Genomic DNA, 14,552 nt, shown 5'->3' on the forward strand with positions numbered 1-14,552 from the left:
TCTGCCCCAGCTTGGCAAGGTGATGGGTATCAAGGTGACTCTTCTGCCACCTGGACCCTACTCCTCCCCGCTCCTCAAAAGCAAAGCCGAGGCATGAGCCCCGAGAGAGGTGCCGCCCTACTAAGCACTTACCCTGCGGCGTCCTCAGAACCTCCTGTGCGTTGACTCAGGGACCTCTCTGTCCATCTGGCTGTGTGGGCTCGTTCCCAGACTCAGCAAGGGGGACAGTGCTCATGCCCGTTCTTTGGGTGAACTTTGGCAAGTACATGGCAGGGCAGGAGGTTACTGCCATGATAGACTATTGCAGAATATAAGGAGACTAGCTGGAAAAGTTTTTTGGGGGTGGGGGTGTGAGTGGGGAAGAAGCTTCCAGAGCTCCCATCAGGGTTCATTGCCAGCATTGCTGACAAACTCAACTACACCCCAGCAGGAGGGCTGAAAGAAACACATGTGGAAGGCTGAGGGGAGACCCTCTGGGCCTCAGACCAACTGAGAGGGGAGAGAATCCCAGAGTACAGACAGAGAAAAAGAGAAGACAGGGACAGAGAAGTAGAGATGGGGCATTTTGGGAAAGGCAGAGATCTAAAGGGGCAGACAAGGCCGCACACAGTCTGCTTTATTGGCTCATTACACGCACACGAAATATGTACACACACATAAATAGTCCAATGTACACATTTACACGGGGCTCACAGATCACCCCATCTCTCTCATCCAGCACCCCCAACCTGTGCCTGGTGGCTCCACTTTAGGATGAAGGTTTGCAGGGGGCTGGCACTAGAGGGTCGGAATCTGGAGGAGGGAGAGGTCCTGCTCCCCTCTCCTCACAGGTACCTCCAAAGGGTCCTGTCCCTTCTCAATGGCACCGTAGGGCAGGAGGCTAAATACCTCTACACCGTCTGCTGCGGTTCAAATCCCAGACATCTCTGATCGTCTCCCCCACTTAGCTCTTCTCCTCACGGACTCTCCGTTTTCTTCTCCTTCCTCCTTTCTGCATGTGCCTGCTGCTCGTTCTGTGTCTCTGTTTCCCCAGTGCCTGGAGGGAGGGTGGTCCCCAGGCTACGCAGTCCTTCGGGCCCGTCTGCCTGGGCCTTAGAGGAGGCTAGGACTTCGGTGCAGCTCGGCAGAGGTGTTGGAGCCGTTGGCAGGCTCTCTGTTGGGGGCAGGTGTCAGGCCACAGCCCTCCCCAGGGCAGCCGTGCTGGATCAAGATGTCTGCGCACTCCTGGCTGCCGGCCCGGCGCGCGTAGGCCAGTGGGGTCAGGCCCCGGGCATCCCGGCTCCTCACGTCCACCCCGTACTGCAGGAGAGAGCACATGTTCACAGTTGGCATGACGTGGCGGGAAAGGGGGGTTCTTGGGGACACAAAGGGGACGAGGAGGCCCGCGTGGGGGAGCGGAGCCCCGGCTCACCCAGATGAGCAGCTGCGTGAAGACCACGTTGGCCATGGCGCTGGAGAGGTGCAGCGCCGTGCGCCCGTCGCCGTCCCCGTAGGTCTCGTTCACCTCCTCCTTGGACCCGTGCGCCAGCAGCGTCACCAGCAGCCGGAGGTCGTCCTCCACCACGGCCCGGAGCAGCTGCTGCCCCAGCGGCACGTCTGAGCTGGGCAGCGGGGCCAGGAAGAGCTTCTGTTCGTACTTGGCCCGTATCCAGCGCTCTTTCTCCTCTCTGCAATCACAGGTCCATCGAGGCACGAGCCGCAGAAGGGCCCAAGGGCGAGGGCCAGGGAGGGAGGGCGGGCAATGCCACGAACATCCCAAAGGGAATGAGGAGGAAATAGGGAGAGATCGTCAGAGCTGAGGAGCCTCAGAAATCAAGGGCATACGGAGGGGCAGTGGGCAATGCAAGGGGTGTGGAGGAAGCTGAAAGGAAGGAACCCCTGGGGGCAGCAGGGATGGGGGAGGCCGAGAGGGCAGGAAGATTCCAGGCAGGGCTGTGTGGCAGCTTATCTGGCCCTGCTAGAACAAAGCGGGTGGGAGCCTGCACTGGGGGCCCACGCACCACCCTATCTACCACCCATTCTCCCCATCTCGGAGCTCAGACTGGGGCCTTCGCACCACAGAGCAGATAGGGCCCCGCGCATGCGCCTCCTGCTGGCCCCCTGACCTGCTGATAACGACTGAGAAAGGGCCTGTTGTTGTGAGGCGCCTGAGTGACAGGCCAAGAGGGGGAGGGGAACCCCAAGGGGCCAACTGCCAAGCAGAGCAACGGCCAGTCTTAACCCTTCTGGCACTGTCACAGCCACTCAGCACCATCCCCGGTTCCCCATGCAGGAGCACCATGTCCCCTCCCTGTCTGGCCAGCTTCACGGTCCCGTCCACTCACCTGCAGGCGTCGGGCCCTGGCTTTGCATAGCCATCCAGGGCCCCCTCCCAGACACTATTGGCCAGGGCATTGCCCATGGCCGTCATGACAGCCAGCAGCTCAGGTGGCCAGTCGTCCAGGTCGAGGGAACGGACGCGGGACAGGTGAGCTCCCAGATGCCGGTGGGTCCCCGAGCACTCGATGCACATCAGGGCGCCCAGGTTCAGGCTGGCCCAGTCGGGGTCTAGGTGAGGAGAGAAGCACGATGGGGCCCGCGCAGCCAGTGCGTCCACGGCAGAGCCCTCCCTGCCCTCCCCCTGGGCCCCCCGGAAGCCTCCTGCTGCACCTTCTCTGCCCGCCACCCGGCCCTGGCACTCACTGGGGGCGTCGCAGTCGATGCAGAAGCTGTTGCCACGTACGGTGCGGACGGCCTGCACAGCCAGAGCTGTGTTCTGGTTCCCCAGTCGAGTCTGCCACGCGGGAGAGAAAAGGGTGGCTAGTCAGTCACAAGGCCACCTCCGGGACCCACCCCACTCGGGCCTCCGTGCCCACCTTGTCCTTGGCACTGCGGCAGGCCTGCAGGCTGGCGAGGATCTGGGCCTGCACGCTCTGTACCCACAGCTCCCGCTCCTCTGCCGTCGACGCCTCGAAGTGCCACGTCTGTCCCGTGAGGGACACCACCACGAATTCAAACGACTCCTCTGCCTCTGTGGGGTCGGGAGCAGTTAGCACCATCACCAAAGCGTGCCACCCAGAGACATGCCATCACCACAAGTCCACTCAGTGCCCTGCTTTCCTGGCACTCCTCCTCCTCCCTGGCCCCGGCCTCAAGGACCACGCCTCCAGGGCAACTTGCAAGGGGGCTGGGGAAGGGGGGCAGGGAGCAAACTTGCAAGAGTGTGTGGAGCCTCCAGCCTCCATCCCTGACCACCTGTGGAGCCTGGGTGACAAAAGATGGAGGTGCAAGGTTTTGGCATCAATGGCACCGGCAGGAATGGGTCTAGAAATCAGAGGACTGCTTCCTGAAGAAAGAAGACCTGAGTATCTGGAGAAGCATGTGACTGGGTGCTAGGAGGCAATGCTGGGAAAGGGTGGGGGAGGCGGGTGTGGGCACCATCCGTACATGTCAGCTGCAGCCGCCTCATTTTGCAGCTCATTAAACCCAATATTCCTGACGCCGTCAGCGTGGGGCTCCTGGGAGCCGGGCCCCTCCCCCACTACCCTGGCATAGAAGGGCAAGTGCATGGGGAGAGAGAGGTTTTCTCCACGAACTAGGGTGTGTGAGCAGATAGGGACCTGGGGACATCTGCAGTGACAAGCACGTGGGCTGGACTGTGACCCCACGCCCTGCTCCGCAGGCCCCCAGAAGACAGCCACCTGCAGCTCATTCCCAGCAGCCACGCCCCATGGCTGAGCAGTTCTTAACAAGCCGTGTGAATGTGTCACGGGGCGGAGGGACAGCTCAGGTACCTGTGGGAGGCCCAAGGCAGAGCAGCCTCTCACCTCAGTGACACTGAGGTCCCCTGAAGTCCCCCTGAGGCCTCCTGCTCTAAGGGTCCCCTTAACAGACCTGCCTTCCCAGAGAAAGAAAGCTGGCTCCCTTTCTTTCCCCAGGCCCTACCATTCCACATCACCTTGCTCTCAACACAGCCTTCGAACTACGTCATCTCCATGATTTGGGGCTCAGTTCCCTGGGCCAGGGGCACCCTGTGCCATAAACACTGAAGCATCACCATATCACAGGTTGCCTGGGAAAGGTGCCTCTTTCCCACAGAGGTGGTCTCTGCCCACCTACCCACACCCCTAACCCTGACAAGCAGCAGAAATGAGAAACTAGGCGTCAGTATGTCACTTATTTAGGACCCGGGAGACTCCACCACTGAGCAGAGGGACACTTTGAAGATACTTCTCAGAAAACCAGAGAAGCAGCGCTGACCTGCCCATAAAGGATTATGCAAAAGGGCCTGTGGAAAAATGAGGAGCTGGAATCCCTTAGCCTACAGACCACTCAGGAGACTGCCCATCAGTACACACATGTTAAACACCTAGCATGTGCCCAGCACGCATTAAACTCCATGGGTGATACAAGAGACGCAGAAAACATAGGTCCTGCTTTTCCGCAAGTCTTAGAAGAGCTATTGTAGGAATAGCCTGCGGTCTTTTACCTTCTATAAGAATAAAAGAAGCTCATGTTTTAACAGAAAGGGTTTAAATTAGGCAAAAGAAAGCTTTCCTAAGATACCAGGTCTAGATTACCAAAAGAAGTTGTGGAACTACTTTTACTGGGAATTGTTACTAGCAAGTGCTTAATCTACCACAGAAAAGGGTGTTACTTTTAGGGAACTATCCCCAAGTCCCACTGCCCACCTCCTGGGCCCCGGTTTCCCTCTGGGTCCCCCTAACCTTCAGCAGCACTGCTGGGGCCATCTGGTCGGGGGGTCCCGGTGCTCTTTTTCCTCCGGTGCTTCTTCCGGTTGGAGTGGGGAGATGGGGGAGGCTCCAGCTTGGGGCTGGAGCTGAGCACCTCAGCTGGGCCACTGGCTGGTGAGGGGAGAGTCGGAGAATTGTGGGCAGCAGGGAGGGTGGGGACAGGGCACCAGTCCTGCCTAGTGCCCGTGGCTGCACCACCCTGAAGTACCGCTGGGCCACCCTGGGAGAGCCAGACTTACACCCTCTCCGGGGGAGGCCTACGCGGCCAGTCCCAACCCCAAAGCCTCCCCAGCCTGGGTGGAAAAGGTGGGGAGAGGAGAGTGTAGGAAAATCAGGCAGAGGCGGATAAAGGCGAGGAGGAAAGGTTGCCTTCTGCAGCCTGGAGGGGTGGAAGGCGGCCCAGGGAACTCACAGGGGGCTGAAGCCCCAGCATCTCCGCACCAAATTTATCCTCAATCACACTCCCCGCTCCTCACAATTAATAGCAGAATTAGAAACAATCAGGGAGCTGCCTAATTACTGTCAATTAGAGCGCGCTAATCAAGCTCCCGTCTCCCACACCCCGCCCGGCGCTCACCACTAAATGTCAAACTTCATTAGAGGCAGACACGCTCCCTCCCTCCCTGCCTTCCTCCTAACAGACTCAACAGTGGGGCCCCACCAAGGCCAGCACCAGCCTGGGGATGGTGACCCAGGAAGGGCCCTCGCTCCCCTTCTCAGGCCCTGCACTCACTGCCCGGGAGCTTGCACTTGGGTCAGGAGCTGGGAGGGCCCAGGGCTTCCCTATGGTCCCAGCGCAGGCGCAGGCTGGGGGGTCGCTTCTACAGATGGGCAGCCTGGCTGGGTAAGGCCTTCAGGAGGCAAATCAGGGAGAAGACTTAATGGGCCTCCAGCCCCGCGGGAAGCGGGATGAGGGGGCAGGTTTGCAGGCAGCCACCTCCTACCTCCTGGTACCCTGGGGTCTCCTCCCACTTACACCCTCACTTAGGAAAGGAGGGCAGAGCTGCATCCATTTCCCTCTTAGCCTTCAGAACTGCTGCCGGAATCTGTGGCTGAACAGTTAGGATATGAATGAGAGAGAGGAGAGGGGGAGAGGGAGGGTGGAGGAAGAGAGAGAGGGAAGGTACTCGCTCAAGAGGCAGGAAGAAGAAATAAGGCGTTGAGATGCGAGTAAGGTACAAAAATGGACAAAGGGGTCAGAAAATGAAGAACAGCCAAGGAAAGAGGGTGGGATGGAGAGGGAAGATGGGGTTTTCAACCACCGAGACAGGTGGGGCCTCAGCCTTTCGGGGTGGGAACACTACCTTTCCAGACTACTCCCTGGATCCTGTCTGCGGGGACCCCCTCTGCCTGCAGCCAGTTGCTGCCTTCAGAGCGTGTTTAAAGCCCCCAGCCTCCGACCTCCCCACTCAGCCCCGCTTCCCTGTCCCCCTGTGGTGAGGCTGATGAGCTGGCTGCACAGGGGGCTGATGGGGATGCCAGAGCCACCAGCATCACTGCTGGCGGCTGCGGAGAAGCTGCAGAGGGCGGGTCTCCAGCGCCAGCCTTTGGCGAGGGCCTGGGGGCCAGGGAGAGCCAAGGGGTAAATGGGCAGGAAGCAGAGGCTGGAGGGGATTAGAGCCCCAAGGGCTCCACTGGGCCCCTCCCCCTGGCCTGGGCCAGATCCCATCACACCCTTGCAGGTGCAGATGCAGCAGGGCTGCCTTCCTCAGTCCCTTAATGGGTCCTGCATACCTGGGGGCAGGGCAGCGGCCTCACTCCACTGGTCGGCGCTGGAAACAGAGCAGGAGCGCTGATGGAACCCCTCAGGGCGTGGGCCAGCCCAGGCTGGGCTGCTGGTCAAGTGGGGGGCACCTGGGGGGGAAGGGTCAGACTGGGAGGGGAGGCTGGGGCAAGGGTACACATAGGCTTTCCTGAAAATACCGTTTCCCCGAAAATAAGACATAGCCGGACAATCAGCTCTGATGCATCTTTTGGAGCAAAAATTAATATAAGACCTGGCATTGCATTATATTATATTATATTTTATTATATTATGTTATATGATATGATATATATTATATATATTATATTATATTATATTATATTATATTATATTATATTATATTATATTATATTATATTATTATATAAGACCCGGTCTTATAGTAAAATAAGACCGGGTCTTAAGTTTTGCTCCAAAAGACGCATCAGAGCTGATTGTCCCGCTAGGTTCTATTTTCGGGGAAACACGGTAGGGCTGTGGGCACAGCTTTTGAGAAACTGCAACAGAGGCTAACCAGAAATGAGAGGAGCCTGGGTCCCAGGTGCCAGGCCAGTCCTAATGGAGAACCAGAGGCCTCACACAGGCTCTCCACGCCTCAGGAGGCAGCCAGTTCCAGACTTCGGACCCCTCCTCGGCCCGTGAACATAAAGGTGCACAACTCTGTCCCCTCCCTGGGATCTTGGAGCTGGACGTGTGAGGGGAGGGGTAGTGACACCCCCTGCACAGCAGTGCCCCTCATCTGGCCATTATCGCCAGCCCCCTTCCCCTCCTGGTCACGGCCCTGTACCCTAGATTCTAATCCACAGATGCTATTTGCTTTGCCTCAGCTTTGCTGCCATTCTGACGAGAAATAAGTGTATCAAATTCAAGTAATTATGTCTAATTAGTATTAGTAATTATCCTGTTGGGCTGGAGAAAATTAATCTTTGGTTTCCCATCAGGGAAGAATGGCAGAGCCAAGGGGAATGGAAGGCTCCAGGCGTGCCCAGGCCCAGGCAGGCAGGGCCATGTGTGCCCTCAGAATTCTCTCCCTCCTCACCAGGCACTAGTCACTTGTGGAGAGCTCATGGAACAGCCACGGGGCTGCCCTCTCAGGGCCAGCACGGAGGCCAGAAGGCCACGGCGGTGGGAGGTGAGGGCAGGTGGGTCCTACCCGAGGAGTTTGGACTGAAAGCCAGGACCTGGCCAGGTGCTGGAGGTCAGTAAGGAGTCAGAGACAGGCCTGCAAGCTGGACAAAGCCGGAGAGCAAGCAACACATTGAGGGCTCAAGCCAGCCCTGCGAGCACACGCGTGGGTTTTCTGGAAGCCTAGGGATGGGAAGCTGTGAGCTGAAGCCACTAGAAGGTAAAGGAACAGGCCGGACATCCCCGACGCTCTGGGGACAGCACGACACTGAAAGGCGGAGGGCAAGTTTTGTGTTTCTCTTGTATTTGTCATAACACCCAAGGCAGGACCAGGCACACAGTAGGTGCTTATTAATATACGTGGGGCGGAGACTGCAGCCAGTCTGTTTCCAGTCTCCTCAAGGCAGGATGCTGATGCTTCCTCTTCAGAAACCTGCCCCCCACCACCTCCCGCTCTGGCCTAACAGGCCCCTGCAAACATAGCTTTTCTTGGAGTCAGGACACCTTCTGGGGGGCGGGGGGGGGGGCAGCTCAGTTCCTAACCTCTCAGACACCTCGCTTCTCCCCCACTCCTGCTGCCATCCCCTCCTGGGTTCTAAATCTTATTCCCCCTCATTCCTAGCCCCACCCAAAAATCGCAAGCCCAACTTTGTCCCCCAACCCAAAACCCCAAGGGAGGAAAAGTGCTCTCCCTTTTCTTTGTTAATTCTCCCCTCATTACGCCTGCAATCCCACAATCAATGTGCACTGTAATTGTCGAATTTGATGCTAATGATTAATGAATTAAACATGGAGCCATCAATTAGTCCTCGGAGGATAATTCTGCATAAAGCAGCGGATAATGTAATTACAGTAACAAAGATAATGAGATGTTAACATCGCCCGGTGAGCAGGAGACATGTGTGTGTGCATGAGGTCGGTGTCGGCGTGTGGCGGAGGGGACCGGGCTGGGGTGAACGCCGGTGCGTGTTCTGGGGACGTCGCTGAGGGTGCGTGGGTGCTGCGTCCCCCTTCTCTGTGGGCCGCTTCTGCTCCCCAGGTGAAGGCTTCAGGGCCCGGCAATGTGACTAGACAGTGTCTTATTATTTCTCTCCTTTAGTAACAGCCCAGCTTTCCTCTTGCTACCCACCTTCAAGGAAATGTTTCCCTCCAGGACCCTTACCCTTTCTCCTCCTCTGGCATGCAAGGAACCTCACGCCAGACAGGAGTCTGCCACTCGCTGCCTGGGGGAGCTCCCAGGGCCCTGGTGGGTCCCCAGGCCCCTCCCCTGCGTGCCAGCACTTTGCAGCCACCCTGACCTGCCCTCGGGCAGAGCCCCGGGGCCTGCACCCTGCAGGTCTCTGCCATCCAGCCAGGAGCCAGACCCCTCCCGCAGCACAGCCGCACGGAGGCCACGGGCACCCCTCCCCGATGCAGGGGTGGTCTTTCTTGCCTTAGTTTCCTTCCTTCCTTCCCTCCCTTCATACAGCAGAGCTCTCCCTTCGCCCAACTCAGAGCTCACGGTGGCTGAGGACAGCAGAGCCTCTCCATCAGGCACACTTAGGTTCAAACCCCTGCTCTACCCCTTCCTGGGGGCTTTACAAACAACTTGTTACGCCTCTCTGAGCCCTTGTTTCCTCACCCATAATATGGGGACGACCATCCCCACAGGGCCTGCTGTGGGGCAGACCTCCTGTGCCTGGCACATGTCGCTCAGCGGGTCCCAGTGCCCCAGGCCCGGCATGCCTCATGGCAGGTGCTCAGGGCCCTCCTCAGGCAGGAGCACACTCAGGGGGCCGTGGTCCAGCCTACCTTCCTGAACCCCACATTTCTCTATCAGAATTTTGAGTGAGGCAGTTCTTCGGGGCCTGTCCCATCCATCCTAGGGTCGCCTGCTCACAGAATGTCTGCAGCAGCCTGCTCCCATGTGACAAGCAGAAGCACCCCTACATCTCCACCTGCCCGGGGAAGGCAGCACACCTGTGCCACGAAGCGCTAAGCCCGGGGCAGACAGTGGGCAGGACATTGTCTGGGGCAGCTGTTTCTGGGCCAGATGAAAACAAGACCCAATTATCTAGGACAACATGGGGTTACTGAGGACTTGGGAAGAAGGGCCCAGAAGCCACGCTATGTCTGGGGCAGGGCACTGGGCATGGGAGGGTCAGCCCTCCAGAGAGCAATGTGGCTTCGGCGCCAAGGGTCAAGGGAGTGCACAGAGCCAAGGCCGGGAAGGAGCGCAGTGCCTGCCTTTCACCTGGACCCAGTATCGTCTGGAAAGGTAACCACTGGCCAAGGCAGAGCTGCCACCTCAAGTTCACACGCTCAGGCTCTGGCTCTTCTCCCCAGACTGCTGGGCCTCCAGCTTCTCTCTGAATTCCGTCCTCCCTGAGCAGAGGTGCTACCTCTCACTGCAGACTGAGGACGTCTGCCAGGAGGACCTCGGGCAGCTCTGTCCCCCTTCAGCCCCCACCCCGTCCCCACACAGCAAGCTGGGCAGAGATGCTGGCCACGCATGGCAGAGGTCCTGTGCCCTCCGTCACCTGCCTCAGCTCCAGATGTGGAGGAGAGATGGTCCCAGGACCACGGATACCACCTGTCAGCACGAGGCCACCTGGCCCCATTCTGATCTCCGAATCCCCTTCCGGGCTGTACCTCGGCTTCTACCTCTAACTCCATGAGGGCAGCATTTTGGCAAATGCGTTTGGCTGAGCTGCTCCTGCAGCACAATGGCGGGTGGCAGGCATGTTTAATGCCCTGAGGACCCAGCCGAGAAGGAGCAAAGCCCCTTCATGCCTCTCCCAGGCCCCCATCGCAGCACCCCCCCCATTCTTCCAGAAAAGGAAGATGCTGGCCACCCCCCACCTCAGCAGCCACCTCACCTGCGCCCCCACCCAGCTGTGTGTTACTCCGCTCCAAGGCCAGCCCGTTGGCCCGGGGGCTGGTGCCTGGGGCTGTGGCAGGCGTGGCTCGGGGCAGGCGCTTCCCTGGCACCTTCACGGTGGTCCGCAGAAGGTCGATCTCCTTGCCGTGGATGTTCTGCATGTAATCCTAAGGGCCGCATGGGTGAGACAGACGGACAGTCGTCAGGACAGCTCCCCATTGGGCAGCGCTGGTCTCCAGCACTAACCTTCCCGACTCTAGGTCTCCCCGCTGTGCTGCCCGGGAGCGCAAGGAGGCCAAGCCCAAGCGTAAAGAGCAGGCCTGTGAGGCCGACAGAATACCTCCAAGTCCAGCTTTCGCATGCAGCTCTCGGGGGGCGGGGTGGGGGTGGGGGGTCAGCCAGGAAGGGTCAGAGTCAGGGGCGAGAGAAGGGCCTGGAGCAGAGCTGAAGCTCGGGCTTCCGTAAGGGAAGACGGCTCAGGAGGCAAAGAATTGGACCAAGATGGAATTTAGGGAGAGGAACTGACAGACTCCACAGGATGCGGACGCCTGGGTTCCCCGGGCCCTGGGTGGCTGGCCACTGAACACCAGCCCAGGAGTCTGCAGAAGCTCCTACCACCACTTGGGGCATCGAGAACTTTTACAGCCTGAAACAGTTCCCAGTCCTTAGAACAGTGCCTGACACAAATACGTGTTGAAGCCTTTGACTGTTCTTAGGAATTATGAGGCCCAGGGCTTCACAGGTCGTAGGGGGATCCCTCCATCAGCAGTGACAGTAATGACCATTATCGTCATCACATCTCCTGCCCATTCGGGCGCCGGATAGTCACTGCACCGCAGCTGTATCGTCTATATAATCGTCACACCATCCAGGAGGAAGGTGTCACTATACCCACTTTACAGAGCAACAAACTGAGGCTCACAAAGGTTAATGTGCCCACAGTCGCACAAACAGAAGGCGGCGCCAGACTGAAGCCCAGGCTTTTCCACTTCCCAAGGCTGTGCACGAAGGGCCGACTTCCTCCCACCCTGCCCTCCAGTCAGCACCTGGAGGGCCCGGAAGTAGAGCAGTGGGTGAGTGGGTGAGTGGGTGGGTGGGGGGACCCAGAGTGGAGCCGCTCAGTGCTTTGATACCACCATCCCCGCTGTTGGCACCTCGGCCTGGGCGCCTCATGGTGGAGTGACCACAGGGTGGGGGGGGCCACTGCAGAGCAGAGCGCTGTCCCTGCCCCGAGGCTTCCGCCAGGCCCCACTGCTTCTGGTCTCTCCTTCCAGACTGCTGACTCCTGTCCCCCCACCCCCCGCCCCCACACCGGGGACTCCCTGAGAGTAGAAGCTGGGGGGTGGCACTGATGACACTTTGCACAGAATCCCACTGATCGGACTCGGCATCATCTCCTCTTCCCTCACGAGCACCTGTGGGACACCTGGTGCCCAGACAGCACCCCTGGGCGCACAGCACCGTCTCGGATGCGGCCTTCATGTCCTGACACAGCCCAGCCCTCCTACTTCACTCACTCTGGGGCGTCTCGCCGCCCAGCCCGGGGAGGAACAGCCCCCAGAAGCACGTGTCCAAGCATGTGTCCCCTCCCTACAGCTGTGGGTGGTGTCCGTGCCCTCCTGCCACCACCCAGTCCTCTGAGGGGCAGCGCCGGATACATGGCCTCAGGCACACCTTGCTCTGAGGGTGTTTGCTTCACGTCTCAGAACATCACCGAGCAACGTCACCGAGAGGTCACTGAGCAGTCTCCACCCGCTCCGCTGACAGCTTCACACCCCAACACGGCTGTCCCCTGCCCTAAGCCTCACCATGGTGGCTGGAAAAGAAACCACCCCAGGAGCCCCTTTCCTGCCACCCCAGTACCCACTCTAGCCGTCCCTTCCCAAGCAAACTCGGCCCACCACCGGCCCTCTGTCCTGCTGTCAGCCTGGGACCCAGTGTGTGATTGCACTCTCGGCCCACCCCACGCCAAGCCTCTCCGAGCACCCGGCTCCTGCACATACCTATCCTGCGTCCCTCCACACAACCTGCTCCAGACAACTGTCAACAGCCGGCTGGGCCGAAGCCACAGCTGCAGTCCCTCTCCTGGGGGTGGGGCTTGGGCTGCTCTAGTTCACAAGGAGGTCACAGCAGCTGCAACAGTTTTCAGGCCCCACGACAGCCCTGGATGCCTGGGCTGGGACATGGCAAGAGAAGCTGACCCCATGCCAACAACAAGCGCTGCACAGAGGGACTCCGTTCAGGGCCAAGGAGCCAGACGCCAGACAGAAGGGGAAAGGACGGGTCGTGCTGGCATCTCTGACCGCGTGGACAGGCAGTCTCCGCTCCCTCGCGGTGCCAGGCCAGCTCCAGGCCTGAGCGGAGAGATGGAACCCAGCCCAAGGAGAGTGCGGCGACGAGCTCAGGAGCAGCAGCGGGACAGGAGTGTCAGGGGCAGAGCAGCGTTTCCCTCCGTCAGCAGAACGGGGAGCGCGGCAGTGGCAGTGGTGGCGGCTGCTCAGGAGAGCGGTCACCACGGCTGCCTTTATTACCCACCATCAAACAGCAATTTCTTCCCCAGCCTCCTCACTAATTACCCAGCCAGCGTTCTCATCTCGTTTTATTACTGGAATTAACAACGAGTTCAGAGCGTGGAAAGCTATTAAGATGTGTGATTAAGCCACATTCAATTAGTTTCTACAAACAATTTAATTGATGTTGCAGATAGAATTAACAGAAGGTGATTGTGTGAATGGCTCCGCTGGCTGCAAAATGGGGGAGGCTGTGACGGGCTCTCTTGGGCCAGGCAGGATCGGGCGCGAGGCCCGAGGCTTGCCCACCAGCCATGCAGACCGGCCTCCATCAGCAGGTGAGTCACCAGCACTGCTGCCCTCGGGGCTCAGGAAAGCCGTCCAGGGGGACGGGAGCCGGGCTAGGCCGACAGTTCTGCGTGTGCCTCTGCACGGCGCCCTGCCAGGGCGGCTCACAGGGAGGCAGGGGGCCTGCTCACGCTGGCAGCTAAGCTTGCTCAGGTGGGAAAAGACGGCAACGGGGAGGTGGAGGCAGGTAAGCCAGCAACAGGAGTATAGCGGCACACCAAGGAAGGAAATCAAGGAGCGAGAGGGGTGGCGGGAGAGAAGCAGCTCTGTGCAGAGCAAACTCAGGTCGGTTCACAAAGCCGCCCGCTGCGACCCTTGGGACCTGGCTTTCGCTCACGTTACCACACAGTTCTGAGTCTGATTCACGTCTCCTGAATGAGACGAGAAGCACCTACAGGGCACGATGTCACCGTCTGCATGTGCCAGTTCCTCCTGGCATGCAGTGTGGGAGGAACACATGCATTTTGACCCCAGAGCCGAAGGGCAGCCAGTGAAGAAGTGACAGACGGGGAGTCCAGGCTCTCAAAGGAGCCTCTCGCTCAGTCTCGTCACGAGAGCCGGAGCCGGGGCCTGGTGTGCTGGGCCAGCAGAGCCAGCTCGTAGGCTCACCTTGCAAGAAAGCAAGGACGGGGGGCGGCCGGTTCGCTCAGTTGGTTAGAGCGCGGTGCTAATAACACCAAGGTTGCCGGTTCAAGCCCCGCATGGGCCACTGTGAGCTGTGCCCTCCTTAAAAAAAAAAAAAGAAAAAGAAAAAGAAAGCAAGGACGGACTGGCCTGGAGCCCCTGCCACTGCAATCCTGTCCCAGGCCTCAGAACACTAAGCTACACACAGTTCAACAAGCGCGGTGCTAGGGGGACGGGGGAGCTCAGACACCCACCCTGACCCACCTTAAGCGACAGTAAGTCTGGGCAACATTTGCCTTGATTCGAACCGTCCAGCGACTTTCTCAGGTGCTCTTTGCACATGCACAAAACTCTGGGTAATGTTTAGAGTCAAAGTCACGGGTCTAAGTCTTAGCTCAGCCACTGGCTGGGTGACTTTGATGACCCAACGAAGCCCACGAGCCTGGGCTCTGCAGTCCAGGTGTAAAAGCAGCACTCCCTTGGGCCTCTCCCGCTCTTCCTGCACCCAAACCCAACACTGCACCCCACGCGACCCTCTCCTCCGTGTCCCAGACCCCACCATCACCCCTCCTCTCACCCTGGGGCCTG

At 59.1% G+C, this 14,552-nt stretch overlaps 1 protein-coding gene across 4 annotated transcripts in view; it reads right to left on the minus strand.

Annotated features, from left to right (window-relative positions):
* Positions 1–599: 599 nt before the first annotated feature.
* Positions 600–14,552, minus strand: part of AGAP3 (ArfGAP with GTPase domain, ankyrin repeat and PH domain 3) — a 30,762-nt gene continuing 16,809 nt past the window's right edge. For 2 of the 4 annotated variants that reach the window (XM_019712817.2, XM_019712815.2), the window contains 8 exons: positions 10,481–10,649; positions 6,468–6,587; positions 4,707–4,844; positions 2,856–3,010; positions 2,683–2,773; positions 2,325–2,547; positions 1,412–1,667; positions 600–1,299 (listed from right to left, as the gene is read on the minus strand). In XM_019712817.2, coding sequence (XP_019568376.2) covers positions 1,093–1,299; positions 1,412–1,667; positions 2,325–2,547; positions 2,683–2,773; positions 2,856–3,010; positions 4,707–4,844; positions 6,468–6,587; positions 10,481–10,649 — 1,359 coding nt within the window. In that variant the 3' untranslated portion in view covers positions 600–1,092. The remainder of the gene's footprint in view (positions 1,300–1,411; positions 1,668–2,324; positions 2,548–2,682; positions 2,774–2,855; positions 3,011–4,706; positions 4,845–6,467; positions 6,588–10,480; positions 10,650–14,552) is intronic. The other 2 variants (XM_019712816.2, XM_019712818.2) reach the window with 2 other exon arrangements.

The sequence above is a fragment of the Rhinolophus sinicus genome, linkage group LG11, assembly GCF_036562045.2.
Source record: "Rhinolophus sinicus isolate RSC01 linkage group LG11, ASM3656204v1, whole genome shotgun sequence".
Classification (NCBI taxonomy): Eukaryota; Metazoa; Chordata; class Mammalia; order Chiroptera; family Rhinolophidae; genus Rhinolophus; species Rhinolophus sinicus.